Below are 15,994 nucleotides of genomic sequence, written 5' to 3' on the forward strand. Positions count from 1 at the left end.
TTTATTTTGCCTTTATTTTTGAGGGATAATTTTACTGGATATAGAATTCTTGGTTGACACCAAGAACTTTCAGAACTTGGGATATGTCATTTTATTCTCTTCTGGCCTCTAGGAGTCATTATTAATTGTATATGTGTTTGTTTGTGATGAGTTACTTTACTCTTGCTGCTTTCAAGATTTTTCTCTTTGTCTTTAGTAGGTTGACTCTTACGTTGTGTAGATGTAGATCACTTTGTTTTTATCATAGTTGGGACTCTGATGTTGATATGTAGATTATTGTGTTCTCATAAATTTTTTTTTAAAGATTTTATTTATTTATTTGAGAGAGAGAGAGAGAGCTCATAAGCAGGGGGAGAGGCAGAGGGAGAGAGAGAAGCAGGCTTCCCGCTGAGCAGGGAGCCGGACTCAGGGCTCGATCCCAGGACCTTGGGATCATGACCTGAGCCGAAGGCAGGCGCTTAGCCAACTGAGCCACCCAGGCGCCGCACTATAGAACATTTTCAAGTTATTTTAACAGCAAGGGAAAATAGGCAGTATACCTTGAGTGAATTAGAAAATCATCTTCAATTCAGAATTTTGATTATTATTCTCATTATGTTTTTTTCCCCCTGGTTCTTAATAGTTCATTACAAAAAATGTAACTCATTTATCTTCAATAGATTTTGATCTACAGTGGGAAGAATATATTTGTATTGTTTTATTTTTCTTCAAATAGTAAAACAATAGTTTTAGTTTCTTTTCCCATTGACTACTGATGCCTCCTTTTGTGTGCATAAGTTTTTATATGCACTAGGTCTGTCTATTCTGTTCCATTTTTCTATCTGTGCATTGTGGTATTACCCTAGTGAGCAAAACTTCTCGAGATTTCTAAGAGATTTTGATGTGGAAATGCTGGGGTTTGGAGTGAACCATCAAGAAAGAATTTTTGAGATGTCTTTGGTGCAAAAGTGTTGTTTTTTTAAAGCATGGGGACAGGACCCGTGGGCAGCTGCATTGGAGTTGGGAAGGGTAGCATATTATATACTTTCAAGTTGGGAGGGGTTTAGGGATAATGTAAGTCTCTGAATTTTAGGAACAAGGTTTCTAGGACCTTGAGGGGCTAGCTACTGTTAGGAAAAGGTCATTTATTAGTGTCTAATAAAACCTTAGTTATGAGGAGCGCCTGGGTGGCTCATTCATTAAGCGTCTGCCTTCGGCTCAGGTCATGATCCTGGTGTCCTGGGATCAAGCCCCCCATCAGGCTCCCTGCTCGGCAGGAAGCCTGCTTCTCCCTCTCCCACTCCCCCTGCTTGTGTTCCCTCTTTCGCTGTGTCTCTCTCTGTCAAATCAATAAATAAAATCTTAAAAAAAAAAATAAAACAGTTATGAGACTCTTCAGATGTATATCAGTGGGCCATATGCTTGGAGGATGATTACTAACCTATATCTTGGGGGATAGAAATAAAGGAGGTTTCTAAAGGAATTTTTTTTCTGGTTGTCAAATAATCCTTTATTGAAATATTTTCCTTTGTAGTTCTTAACTAGTGGGGCATTGCACCACTATTAATGCCATCTATGATGTCATGAGGGTGGTGGCCATCAACATTGCAGCCCACAGACTGGGCAGTTCTCAGGATCTCTTTAATGGTTCCAGAGAGTTCTCTGGCTAAAAATCAGTGCTGCATCTGTCAAGCAATATTGACAATCTCATCAAAAGTGACATTTTCACTGTGCTTAATGTTTTTCTGCTTCATTCTGTCTCTTGGTGGTTCTTGAGGGCTTTGATAATTAGGACCAAGGCAGATGGTACCGCTTCAACCTGGACCTGTCTGTTCTGAATGGTCAGTTTCACTGTCATCCTCAGACCCTTCCAATCCCCAGTTGCCTTGGTGATGTCATCACCAACCTTGTTTGGAGACAGACCCAGTGGGCCAGGGCAGACGTGGCACCAACTTTGCCACTGGTGCACCTCAGGAATATGACTTTAATCTCATTGGAGTCGAACTTGGGTGGCATGGTAGAGGCGGCTGGTGTCTGATGAACCTGGATTCAGGACGACTGAAGACAGTTGCACTTTTGCCTCCTCTGAGCCAAAAGACCAAAGCCCAAAGGAATTTTTATATGTAATAGTAGACTTACAGGATCCTGGAGGTCAGGATAATGTTAAGCTAAGATTATCTTTTGCCCTTGGCAAAGTATTAACATCAAGGCGGTTGAGTTCCTAGACAAAGGTCACTCTGCCCATCCGAAGGACTTGTCAATGGGCTGTAAGTTGTAAGGAAATTTAAATTTTTTCTTTTGCCTTTGTTCCCCACATCAATTTGACATATAATAGATCTTTTTTCCACTTAATATTTTACGTTTAAAATTTTAAAACTCTTATGTTTAGATTGCCAGCAACACCTTAAATTCCTTCGTTGATTTCAAAAATATCCAAATTTAATTTGGATCCTATGAAATATGAAAATTAATTTATAAAAATTAACACATTCCATATCTTGGCTATTGTAAATAATGTTGAAATAAACATGGGGTTATATATGTATTTTTGAATTGGTGTTTTTATTTTCTTGGATAAATACCCAAAGTGGAATTGATAGATCATATGGTAGTTCTATTTTTTAAAAAAATTTTATTTATTTGACAGAGAGAGACACAGCGAGAGAGGGAACACAAGCAGGGGGAGTGGGAGAGGGAGAAGCAGGCCTCCCGCAGAGCAGGGAGCCCGAGGCGGGGCTCGATCCCAGGACCCCAGGATCATGACCTGAGCTGAAGGCAGACGCTTAACGACTGAGCCACCCAGGTGCCCCTGGTAGTTCTATTTTTAGTTAAAGTTTTTTCCCTTTTTATTCAGCAATGTGATTTGTCTCTTACTTTACTTAAATTTTCATTTACATCTGTCACTAAAGGCTATCATTTATATGTCTCAACATTTCAAACTTATTTATTTATTTATTTTAAAGATTTTATTTCTTTGTCAGAGAGAGCACAAGCAGAGGGAGAAGCAGGCTTCCTGCCAAGCCAGGAGCCCGATGTGGGACTTTATCCCAGGACCCTGGGATCAGGACCTGAGCCGAAGGCAGACGCTTAACTGACTGAGCCACCCAGGCATCCCAACATTTCAAACTTTAAAAAAAATACCCTATATTTGAAGTTTTATTAGTGGAATTTTTTTCCCTAGAGTTTCTTTTATTTATTTATTTATTTGAGAGAGATTGAGAGAGAGTGAGCGAGTCGGGGGAGAGATAAGGGGAGAGGGAGCATCTCAAGCAGACTCCCTACTGTGCAGGGAGCCTGATGCAGGGCTCCATGCAACGACCTATGAGATCATGACCTGAGCTGAAATCAAGAGTTGGACATGCAACAGACTGAGCCACCTAGGTGCCCCTCTAGAGTTTATTTTCTAATTAATTGTTGCTAATACATATGAAACTTGCTGATTTCTGTTATTTTGCTTTGGATTAACTTCACTATTTTATTGTTCACTGTAAATACTTTTTAGTTCATTTTTTTCTCTTTGATTTTCTAGTAAGACCTCATTAGTGTTATAAAAATGTTAATTTGGAGCTCTCTTTTCCAAATACAGCTCTCATTTATGTTTTTCTGCTTTGTTTTAATCAGAACAACATAAAACAACAGTGCTAGCAGCCAATCTCATTTCCCCCCACTGGTTGATTTAATAAAATATTTTACATTGAGAATGATGTTGGCTTTTGTGTTTTACAAATAAAACCAATTAAGAATGTATTTTATGGGGCACCTGGGTGTCTCAGTCGTTAAGCGTCTGCCTTCAGCTCAGGTCATGATCCCAGGGTCCTGGGATCGAGCCCCACATCGGGCTCCCTGCTCAGTGGGAAGCCTGCTTCTCCCTCTTCCACTCCCCCTGCTTGTGTTCCCTCTCTCGCTCTCTGTCAAATAAATAAACAAAATCATTAAAAAAAAATGTATTTTATGACCTGCAAAAGTTCCAAATCATTGAAGAATTGAGACTCATGATTCATTATATCCTTATATTTTGAGAATCTTTGCCTTAAAATTTATTATTCAAGAATCACTTAGCTTGGTCATTTACTCACCAAAGTTTTACTGAGAGCCTCCTGCGTGCCTGACACTGTGGCAGCCAAGGGGTTTTCTTTGCACAGTCACCTGGCTGGAGAGCCCCGCTGTCTGCAGTATGGCCATATCAGAGCTCAGCCACAACTCTTTGCCTTCATTCCCAGATTAAAGCTCTTAACCCCTGCCCGGGTGAAGAGATCGGTGGAAGGTAAAGAAAGGCAAGTTGAGAAATCCAAGGACAGTGAGCCAGATTCATAGGCAGGGACAGAATCCTTGGAGGGGGACTGCCTCCATTGATTCTCCTCCCAGTATCCATGAAAGTGGCTGATTTACTTACTACTGCAGGAGGGGCCATGAAGATGCCCCCAGCCTGGTTCTTCCTTCTGGACTGCTTCCCCTCTCCTGGCTGTTTCTGTCTATGGTGGGCCTTTTGTTGCTTAGAGCTGACGTGTCCCTTTCCTACCACTCCTGGGGTTTTGGATGTGAATCACAGCTCTGAAATCACCTGGTCTTGGTCTGACCCATCGCCCACGTCCCTGGGCCCGTGGCATGGCACTCCTCAGTACCACCCAACTGCCCCAGGGGCAGGTTGTCTCACCGCAGCAGAAGGGCCCCCAGGGACTTTGGAGGCCTGTCTTGGCCGCTCTGGGAGCAAACCTAGTCCCAGGACATGGGCCCAGCAGGTGGACAGCTCTGCCAGGTTGAACTGTCAGAAGAAAGCGTGTTTGCCTTTCTTGTCTAAGCTTGGTTTCCTCCCCACTCACTCTGGCAAGTAGTCAGTTCTATTGTAACGGGACGCAGGAGTTCTTCAGAATCACTGTGATATGCACAACTCCACATGAGAACCACAAGATTTATGGAAAAATGGAGTTAGGAACATAGTACTCAAAAATGTTATCAGTGACACATAGAAAAGAGAAAACTAGGATAGACCTAGCAGAGTTTGACACATGTTAGATGGTTAAGGAAATACAAATACTGCAATGAAGACAGTACTTGACTTTGAGAAGGACATGAAGTTTGCTTGTGGAAGTGGATGGAAGGGCTGCAGCTTGTGAGCTATGCTGAAGTGACAAAAAGAGCTTTGAACTCAGACAGAAAGTTGTGATTGAGGGAAGGTAGCTGGTTGGCGTTAGGAGTGTGTGTGTGTGTGTGTGTGTGTGTGTTTGTGTGTGTGGTATATCCTAGGATGCTCACTCTCAGCTTGATGCAATTTTCTGTGTTTGGATTGCACTAAGGCAAAGGTGAAATCCGTTATCCTCCAACTGTTTTGTAATGTATCAAGGTGTTGGAGCATGTTTGTAGATTCAAACCAAGTGATAGAGCAGAAGGGACTGTATCCTCCTTATCCTGTGTCCACAGTCTTCCACTCTCCTGAATCTTCCACCTCAATATTTGAAGATTCCAAGGACTGAGAACTTCACAAAATCTCTCTACTGCACACACTTGAGCCTGGGTCTTTCCATGTACTTCCCAGTTGCACCCTGTATCCCCAGGATCTGTCTTTCACTGACTCAGCCTCTTGTAAGAGTCATCTTTGTGTATTGCTCTCACTTCCTCACCTTTATACCTATGACTGTAAAAATCTGTCCTATTGCTATATTGAAACTGCTTTTGCTAATGACTTCCATATTGCCTAATTGAATGAGCATTGCAATAGATAGAGTACTGATGGGGAACAGATGGCCCACTCAAATTAGAATAATTTAAAAAACTTTTTAATTGAAGTATAATTGACATATAACATTATATTAGTTTCAGGTGTATAGCATAATGATTCAACATTTGTATGTATTGGGAAATGATCACCAAAATAAATCCAGTTACCATCCATCACTATACATAGTTACAATTTTTTTTTCTTGTGATGACTTTCCTTTTTTTTTTAAAGACTTTATTTATTTATTTGGGAGAGAGAGAGAGCCAGAGAGAGCACAAGCACAGGGAGCAGCAGAGGGAGAGGGAGAAACAGGCCCCACGCTGAGCAGGGAGCCATATGTGGGGCTTGATCCCAGGACCCTGGGACCATGACCCCAGCCGAAGGCAGAAGTTTAACCAACTGAGCCACCTAGGCGCTCCAAACTAAACACTATTTTACTTATTTTAGGGTATTATAAAAACAATGCCATATTTTACATAGTCTTCTAAAACTCAGTTCTTAACTTAAACTACTTCTAGTTTCACCCATATAGATGAACTTTTATTTTGACTCCCTTCCTGCACATTTTGCCACCCCATTCCTGCCTCTGGCAAGTACTGCCTCTGCCTGTTCTCTGTATCAGTGAGCTTGTTTTTTGTTTAAATCCTACATATAAGTGAGATTATATAGTATTTGTTTTTCTCTGTCTGACCTAATTTCACTCAGCGTAATGCCCTCAAAGTCCATCATGTGGTAAATTGCAAGATTTCAGTTTTTATGGCTGAATAGTATTTCACTGTGTGCGTGTGTGTATGTGTTTGTATGTGTGTGTGTTGCATCTTCTTTATCCATTCATCCAGTGATGGACATTTAAGTTGTTTCCATATCTTTGCTATTGCAAATAATGCTGAAATGAATATGGCGGTGCATATACGTTTTTGAATTAGTGTTTTCATTTTCTTTGGGTAAATACAAAGAAATGGAATTAATGAATTATATAGTAGTTCTGTTTTTAATTTTTTGAGGAATCTCCATACTGTTTTTGATAGTGGCTGTACCAATTTACACTCTCACTAACTGTGCCCAAGTCACATTCCCACCAACAGTGCACAAGTGTTCCCTTTTCTCCACATTCTTGCCAGCACTAATTATTTCTCAAATTAGAACAATTTGAATAAAATAATTCAAATTAATTGGATTAGAATAATTTGAGAAGGCTTTACTTACAAAGGGACTAGTATAAGGACGTCACTAGTAAGATCCTAAGTGATAGTGTAGTTACCTAGGGCTAGTAACAGCACTTGTCACCACCTCTGGATGTGAAAGCATGGGTCCCTGGAATTCTGAAGCAGAGATCTGGCACAGAGAAATGTACCTTGAGAGGAGCTTTTCTGATTGATGATGTTGAATTTATCCTATCTCTTTAGGTGTGAGTTTTGTTTATTGACTTTAATGCCACTCTTTTGTGTTGATTTTGCTCAAGAGTCTGGTTGTATTTAGTGTTAAATAAAATTGCACTGGACATGATGAGCAAGTGAAAGTTGATATTATTCTTATATGATTGCCAGCAGTGGGGAAGAGAGTACAGATCGTCTGGATATGCAGTTCCATTAACACAAAGGCAGGGTTGAGGTGTCAGGTGGAAAGAGTTTAAGCCCTGGGGTGAGCAAGTGAAAATGTACTGGAGTACTTCAGGGAGGTTGATCAATGGGATGTGTCAAGTACATTGAATTATTCCTGAGATTGCCAATGTTTTTGTCTGTGATTAGGCCATCTGTGTTTGCCAAATGGCACCCTTCGAAGTTAGGCTGGTACCCTCTACAGGGACTGGGAAATGGGGTGCTATCTTTTTCAATGTTTACACCTCAGGAGATAGTTCCCAGGTTCTTGAGAAAGACATTTCCTAGATTGCAAAACTGGCAAGAGTTTAGAAGACTTATATACACGACAAAGGGGCAAAGAAAGAATTTACAAGTTTTCTGAAGCAAATGCCCAAAGAAAAGGGAGACCATGGACTTATAGCCAGGAAGAAACCTGTGTAAAATTTAGACCAAGCCATTTTTGTCTCTGGTTCGTTTTCTTTCTGGTAGGCAATCTTGGGATGTTGCTGCTGTATTTGTTTCATGAAACCTGTTTTAAGAGAGATGTGAGGTATGCTAATATCTTGATTTATGCTTGAGCTCATTTCCCATGCTTCATGGGGCATGGTCATTTGTGGTCATGTGGGTCACTGTTATGTTTTATGACCCAATCTCCAATGTTCTGGAACACCCACCACTGTTTCTTGACTTTTGGCCTATTTCTTGGTTCAGGAGTATATGTGCAGGAGGAGAGACCTGCCTGGCTACTTCTACTGTGCTACTCATTCATCACTGAGTTGGTTTTCTCATGGTCCCCTGCTTCTCTTAGTCAGGCATTTCTCAGTCTGAATCTATCATGCACAATTTGGGCTTTCATTTTTCCACAATTCCATCACAATTGCCTTTCATCTTTGGAGTTTCCCCATTTTTGTGTGTATGTGTGTGTGTTTCCTCAGTGGCTCTCCATTTGTTTTGTGTTATTAGTTGATGCTATTAATTGATATATTATTGCATATATTCTTAGTGATTGCTAGGTTTTGGAGTGTGAGTAGGAAGCTGTAGTAAGTGCTGAGTTTGTCATATTATTCAGAGATCTTTGGAACTTATTCACTCTTTGGAATTTTTGAGACTTTCTTCATGGCCCAATACTTTATCAGTTTTTGAAAATATTGCATAAAAAGAATGTGATGTGTGTTATGTTTTTACTGGGAGTTAGTTTATTCAGAACCCATTCAAACCCACCTTTGCATAACTTTCCACTATCATAGAGCCTGGGAATCTAAAAGACTTGACTTTTGAGTCTTTCTTGCAACTAGAGATGAACATCAGACTCACTTCTGACCAGTCAGATGTGAGTAAAAGTCTACTGAGACTTCCTTTTGAATTTCTTTCTTCTTCTCTGGAATATGGAGTTGAATTTGGAGTATAGTAGCATAATTTAGAATGGCAGAGCAGAAAGTAGAAAGAGCCTGGTTACTTGATGGCACAGTAGAGCTCTCTTAATATCTCTGAACTGCCTGATTCCTTGTGTGTGTGTGTGCATGTGTGTGCACATGTATGTCATGAGATAAATAAACTCCCAATTTGGCTAACTGCTATACTCTATTGTCCTTTATATACAGCTAAACACAATCCTAATTGACAGCTTTTTTACTAACAGTAAGGAAGCATGTTTTCCCTTTTTAATGTTTTGTGCCATTGTGCTGGCCAGTCCATGGTCATGACTTCTGGTTTCTGTTTACTTTTTACTCACTCTCCAGGGTATGGAGTGTCTTAATCTGAGCAGGTAATGTGAAAAAGAACAACAACAAAAAAGGTCTAGTGAGAAACTGTTAGCATTTAGTTAATTGACAGAGCATACTGAGGAAGAGGGTATAAAAATCTATAACCTGGGCATCCAAAATACATGTCTTGGTGGTTAAACTTTTTTTTTTTTTCTTTTCCTACTTAGAGCCAATGCAGGCTTTTGGAAAGAAGTCACTCTGAGCTTAAGAAGTGAGGAATTATGCTCCACCTACTTGAGGGTGGTGTAGTTACATAAACTATTTGGAAATTTTCTGCATGAGAGGTGTTTATTCTCCCCTATGTACTTATTTATTAGATCACTTATTTGTATGAGTATGTACTCATGGGTACTTATTCTGTACTTCAGTTGTAATCTAATATGAGAACTTCTGACATGTAAAGAGCTTTGAATAATCACTCCTGTCCTTAAAATAAAAAAGGCTGAAAAAAAAAAGGAAATTCAATGACTTTTCATAGACCCATCAAAGAAGTGACATTACGGGGCAACTGCCACCCCTAATTTGGAGACACAGGTGAATACAGAGAATCTGGCTAGTTGGAGCAGAAGGTGCTGAAGGCATAGATTGGTAGGTACTTCAAAGGTAATTTTGACAAATCCTGAGTATGAGTGTGGTCTAGCATGAGAATGAGAAATATTTGGGGGTTCAGTCTTAGGCAGGTCCCACACTTTAAATCCAGCAATCCCAGCAGATTCTCACAGTAAAGATCCAAAAGAGGTCCCCTGGCTCTGGCAGGGGGAGGGGAAAAGTTAACATTGTGAAATAATCCCAGAGCATTCTCCATTATAAAGTTCTCATCTCCAGGAGAAGAGATGTTATTAGAGTCATATCCCACCTAGACGAAGGGTATTCCTCTAACTCCAGGAAGTCAATTAGCCTTGTGACCTCAGTTCTCTGATGGGTCCAGGTAAAGTGATTGTTTTCCCAGCTATTTCTTGATGTAAGGATGGGAGTGACACTTTTAAACTTTCTTTATAAGTTGGAGCTGAAAGGAAGGCTCACATAATTTTTACTAATTTGTTAGTTTTCCAATCTCTCTCTACCCATTTAAAGATGTTTTGTCTATCATTTCTACATGTTCTCACCAGGAGTCTTTGTCTGAATTATCCTATTAGCCATTAGTGGAAGTGGAAATCCAGTCTCTTGGATGGCCAGAATAGGAGATTAGTATCTTTCTCTTGGGACTTATTTTTTTCTCCCTGAAATGTCAAAGGATCCAAACTACTGGGTGGAAAGAATAACAGACAATTTGACCCATCAAATAGTGCACTACTGTTTATCAGCAGTCAATGCTTCTGTTCTTCATATATTGGATTGTTGTGGGGTAGTCGAATGCAAGGGTCAAGAAAGAATCCTTGAGACTTTGGTGCAAATTCTGAGTTTGAGTAGCACAGGGACAAGACCTGTGGGCAGAAAGAGCTGCACTTTTTGCTATATGAAGCTGGTGGTTATATCCTTAGTGCTCAAGAGGGAGGGGACATGCAAGGTGTATTAGATCACAAATGTTTCTTAGAATTTCTAGTTGTAAAATTACTTCCATGAGATTTCTCTGGTGCTTATCATTCAGTTTGCTATTAACTATTGATGAATATATATGCAATCATGAGACCCTTTAAGAATGTAGCAACTAGTGCATATTTAGTCCCTATCAGGACTATGCAGGCTCTCAGTCAGCCTTCTAGTCTAAAGGTGACCATTTTTCTGCTTCTATCCCTCATCAAGACTGTGGTCTAAATGGGGTGTCTGTGCCTATTGGATCAGGGCCCCCAAATGTTGGGTGATGATTGGGAGGAAGCCAGTGGCAAGGTGGTTAAAGATTTCAGCTGAGGCAGAACAAAGGAGATAGAAGTTTATTGAACACACTGCAAGGGAGCAGGGGATAGGACAGCTGTGGAGAGGCTGTCTGCAATGAGGCAGTGGATGGGGGCTGTTTTTAAAGGGGTTAGATGAGGAGGTATGGTGATGTATGGAATTCTCCCCTTTTTGGTAATTGTGCTTGACTGTAAATAGCCCATTGGTCAGTTAGGGTCTATGGATATTTTGAGGTGGGTGGCCTGATAGATCTGTCTGTATCAGCCAGGTGGTCGCTGTGGGCCCTTTCTACATTCCATTGCTCAAGCCTGTTTGCCTAAAAGCAGCCTCTACAAAGATCACTGTTAAAAACAGGTAAAGCACATGGTCCAGTTCTGCCTTGTCTATAGATAAAACAGAGGCCTGCTATCTTACTCACTCTGGTTTTTTTTTTTTTTTAAAGATTTTATTTATTTGACAGAGAGAGACACAGTGAGAGAGGGAACACAAGCAGGGGGAGTGGGACACAAACAGGTGGAGTGGGAGAGGGAGAAGCAGGCCTCCCACGGAGGAGGGAGCCCGATGTGGGGCTCGATCCCAGGACCCTGGGATCATGACCTGAGCTGAAGGGAGATGCTTAACGACTGAGCCACCCAGGCGCCCCTCTAACTCACTCTGTTAAAAGAAAGATAATTCCTTGAATTTTAATGGCCTAAATTTCTCAGTCTTGGGCTCTGTGATTTTGTGATTTGTAAGAAATATATATTTTGGTCACTCAGGTGACCAATATATATTTTTCTTATGTATTTGGTCTTCATCCATGGTTCCCAGCTCACAGCTCCTAAAACCCTTGGAATTTCCTGTGATAAGGGAGATAAAGGTCTCTTTTGTTATGTTAATGAGGTAACTTTTGGAAAGCCCTTATGTAATCTGAGGATTGGGGGCTGTTTGCCTGGAGAACCAACCCTATGATTTGAGGGTTAGAACTTTCAGACCCCCCCCACCCCCACCTCTGGGGAGGGGAGAGGGACTGGAGGCTGAGTCAGCAAATGGCCAATGACTTAGTCAGTCATGACTATGTAATGAAATCCCCATAAAAAAGGACTGGGTTCAAATCTCTTCCCAGTTGGTGATCACATGTTGTTGTGGGGAGAGTGTTGTACCTGGAGAGGGCATGGAAGCTCTGTGCCCTAATGATGTGAAAAGCTGGGGTTCAGGAGTGAATGGTCAAGAAAATATTCTTGAGATGTTTTTGGTGCAAAAAAGGTGGTTTTCTTAAAGCATGGGGACAGGACCTGTGGGCAGAAAGAGCTGCATTGGGGTTGTATGGAGTGGCTGATTATATAGTTTCAAGTTGGGAGGGGATTGAGGAGTAGCATAAGTCTCTAGGGAATTTGGAAGCAAGGTTTCCAGGACTTTGAGGAGCTAGCTGTTGTTAGGAAAAGTCATTTACTACTGTCTAGTAAAACTTTAGTAATGAGACCCTTCAGATGTGTATCATTGGGCCATATGCTTGGAAGAAGATTGCTAACATACATCCTGGGGCATAGAGAGAAAGGAGGTTTCCAAAGGCATTTTATATGTTAAAGAAGACTTACAGGATCCTGGAGATCTGGGCTAATGTCAAGCTAAAGTTGCCTTTGCCTCTAGCAAAGTATTAACATCAAGGCAGCTAAGGTCCTGGAGGAAGGTCACTCTGCCTGTCCCAAGTACTTGTCAATGGGCTGTAAGTTATAAGGAAGCTTAATGTTTTTTCTTTTGCCTTTTTTGTCCACATCGCTGACCACATACATTGCCGCTTTCCCCACTGCGTCTTGTCAGAAGTACAGGTAACAACCTGGACTTGTGACTGGTATCTGAAACCCAAGGAAGGGTCATTGGAACCTCCAGTCTGTATCTGGTTGGTCAGGAGCACAGGTTGGACAGTCTAGGCCTTGCAATAGGCATCTGCAGCAGGGGGTAAAGGCAGTCTTGTAGGACTGAACCCTTAATCTGTGGAATCTGATGCTGTTTCCCTGTAGATAGTGTTAGAATTGGGTTGAATTCTCAGACATGCTGCTGGGTGTGTGTGTGGGGGGAACCCTCTCTCCTCCACCTCTGTGTTGGAATTGGGTCTGGGAACCCTAGAAGAGGCTTCTAAGTTTATTGGCACATGTTAGGCTTTTCTTTCCAAAGTCAGCAATAATGCCATGTGATTAGGTCAGGGGAATTTCCCAAACTCATTCGCATGTCACTTGGGAGCTAAAATTCCACCCTTGCTGGTTTATATTCCGGCATTAAAATAAATAAAAAATAATTTTACCAACTTTCTCTTCTCTCTGTTCACAAACTTGTATCATTTCTCTTATGGGGAAAGATCTACTCTAGAGAAATTGCTGACCTTTATACTACCAGTGAACTGCAGCACCTTCCTGGGATTTTCTTAATTCACTTGAGAAGTTCAAGTAATGTTGAATGTTAACAAAAAGCGATTGGGATATGCTTCTTAGTGTTTAATGCAAATTAACTCAAGAGTTGTTAAAGAGTTTGTAAAGTGACAAAATAATTCCTATCAAACTCTTGACTTATAGACAGGAAAATTGCTGCCAACTTTTAAATGGAATTTTCTTTTGTTAATGGAGAAGTGATATATAATTTCATTTAGTTAGGTATCATCCCCCCGCCCCTTTTTTTTGGTCATCTTAATTTCTGTTTTTAAAAGTTAGTAACAAGGTTGAATAGAGAGAAAAGTGTTAAGAGCAGGGACTTTGGAGCCTGACTGCTTGTGTTCTAACCTCACTCTGCAACTTCCTTCCCATTTGACCTTGGGCAAGTTTCTCAACTCTCTTGCCTCATCTGCAAAAATATAAGTAACAATTGTACTTGTTTCATAAGGTTGTTATGCAATTATATGAGTTAATATTTGTGGAATGTTTACAACGCCTGACATATAGTATATGCTGTACAAAACAGGTGAATTAATTTGAATTGTTGTTCCTAGCAATTGGGAGACATGGAATTTTAACCCAGGGCTGTTGCGCTCCAAAGCCTGTGCTCTTTCTGTAATGCCAGTTATAAAACCCTGCCCTTTAAAGTTGGCTCACTTCCTGGACACATTGTCACCCAAACCAAGCACCTTCTGGAAGCCCACTCTCAGCTCCTGGGTCCGGAGGGCATACACCATGGGGTTAAAGGCTGGGGGCGTGACACTGTGTAGCACATTGAAGAGAGCAGGGATGATGGGGACTTTTCTTCCTGGCAGCTGGGTGACAGACACAACAATAACAGCTGTGTAGAAAAAGAGAATGAGGATGAGATGGGAGCTGCAGGTGCTCAGGGCCTTCCATGTTGCTTCAGCAGAGTTCAGCCTCAGCACTGAGCAAATAATCAAAGCATAGGAAGCAAACACCAGAGCCATGTCACTGCCAATCAGGATCCAAGCTAAGATCAGTTGGTAAAATCTGTTCACAGTGATGTCATCACAGGCCAGACTGGTGACCCCCAAGTTAGAGCACAGGCAGTGGTCAGTTTCATTCCTGGAGCAGTGGTGTCGCTGGGCAGCCAGGACAGGCACTGGGATGATCAGCAGGCCATTCCTGAGCACCATGGACAATGTGGCTTTGATCACAAAAGCCTCGGTGACTATGGAGGGGTACCGAAGGGGGTGACAGATGGCCACATATCTATCGACAGCCATGCAGAGGAAGATGCCTGACTCCATGCCCATAAAAGAGTGGATGGCATAGATCTGAGCAAAGCACTCAGGGAGGCTGATGGCCTTGGCATCAAACCAGAGAATGGCCAGGATCTTGGGCATGATGGTGGTAGCCAGGCCAATGTCCACTATAGCCAAGATACCAAGGAGCCGATACATGGGCTGGTGCAGGGAAGGCTCATGTTGGATGGTGATTAAGATGAGGATGTTGGCACCGAGAGCTAAGAGGTAGAGCAGAGCCAGGGGCAGGGAGAGCCAGTGCTGCCAGGTGTGAATGCCTGGGAGCCCCATGAGGATGAACTCAGACACCTGGAACCTGGAGCTATTGCTTATAGTCAGGGTGGTATCCATATCATGGGATGTCTTCTTCTCAGCATCTATCTGTGAATTAAGGGGAAATAAGAATAGGCTGTGGTAAGCTCAGCTGAGGCTCAAAATTTGTGTATCCTCAGCCCACTTGGACCCTTGAAAGAAGTTTGGTTAAGAACAACAGAAGAGCCAAAATAGATTCTAAGATAAAGATTTTAGCAGAATAAAAGTGAAGATTTACTGGCTTTGTTTTTTGGAAATTCTGGGTAGATTTGTGTGTGTGTGTGTGTGTGTGTGTGTGTGTGAGGAATGCAGACACACAGCATAAGACTTGTACATTATAAAGAACCCAAAGTTAGAGGGCAGAAGTGTTTTCTCCACTGTTGGGGATCTTTAGGAGGAGACCATGCAGCCACAGGGAGAACCCTGATCGAGTTTTTCTTTTAAACAGTGCCTGTGGTTGACAAATGATTTCTGACAAAAATCATGTCATTTAATCTTCACCCAACAGGGGTTGTTATTTACATATAAGGATACAGAGGTTGAATGATTTGTCAGATAAGAATCATATGTTGAAAACACTAATAAGTGAGAAAGCTTTAGCAAAATTTTAATCTCTGCCATACTCTAGGAATATCACTTGTTTTCTCTTCTGATTATGAAAGTAATGTTAAAGACTTGCATAAAGCTGTATTTTAAAATCATCAATTTTATTTTATTTTATTTTATTTATTTATTTTTAAAGATTTTATTTATTTATTTGACAGAGAGAGACAGCGAGAGCAGGAACACAAGCAGGGGGAGTGGGAGAGGGAGAAGTGGGCTTCCTGCCGAGCAGGGAGCCCCATGTGGGACTCGATCCCAGGACCCTGGGATCATGACCTGAGCCTAAGGCAGATGCTTAACGACTGAGCCACCCAGGTGCCCTAAAATCATCAATTTTAGTAATAGATTTAAGGAGAGAAAATTACCACCAGACTTCCACCACTTGCAGAGTTTTGTGTGGTTGAGAGCTGTAGGCATTTGTCACACACATTTAGACTGTTTCATTTAAGTAATTTCACAGCTCATTTTTGGTCCTTTAAATACTTGGTCCTTCTCATCATCACATTCTCAGTTTTGTTCACTTTTGAACTGTTGC

At 41.4% G+C, this 15,994-nt stretch overlaps 1 protein-coding gene and 1 pseudogene across 1 annotated transcript; both read right to left on the reverse strand.

The window, feature by feature from the left end:
- Positions 1 to 1,520: 1,520 nt before the first annotated feature.
- Positions 1,521 to 2,049, reverse strand: LOC123326225 (annotated as a pseudogene).
- An 11,880-nt stretch (positions 2,050 to 13,929) lies between these two features.
- LOC110576509 (olfactory receptor 688-like) lies at positions 13,930 to 14,895 on the reverse strand. Its single transcript, XM_021685693.1, has one exon. The coding sequence runs from the start codon at positions 14,893 to 14,895 to the stop codon at positions 13,930 to 13,932; it is 966 nt and encodes a 321-aa protein (XP_021541368.1).
- Between the last annotated feature and the right edge of the window lie 1,099 nt (positions 14,896 to 15,994).

Source organism: Neomonachus schauinslandi, chromosome 11 (assembly GCF_002201575.2).
Source record: "Neomonachus schauinslandi chromosome 11, ASM220157v2, whole genome shotgun sequence".
NCBI classification, from domain to species: domain Eukaryota; kingdom Metazoa; phylum Chordata; class Mammalia; order Carnivora; family Phocidae; genus Neomonachus; species Neomonachus schauinslandi.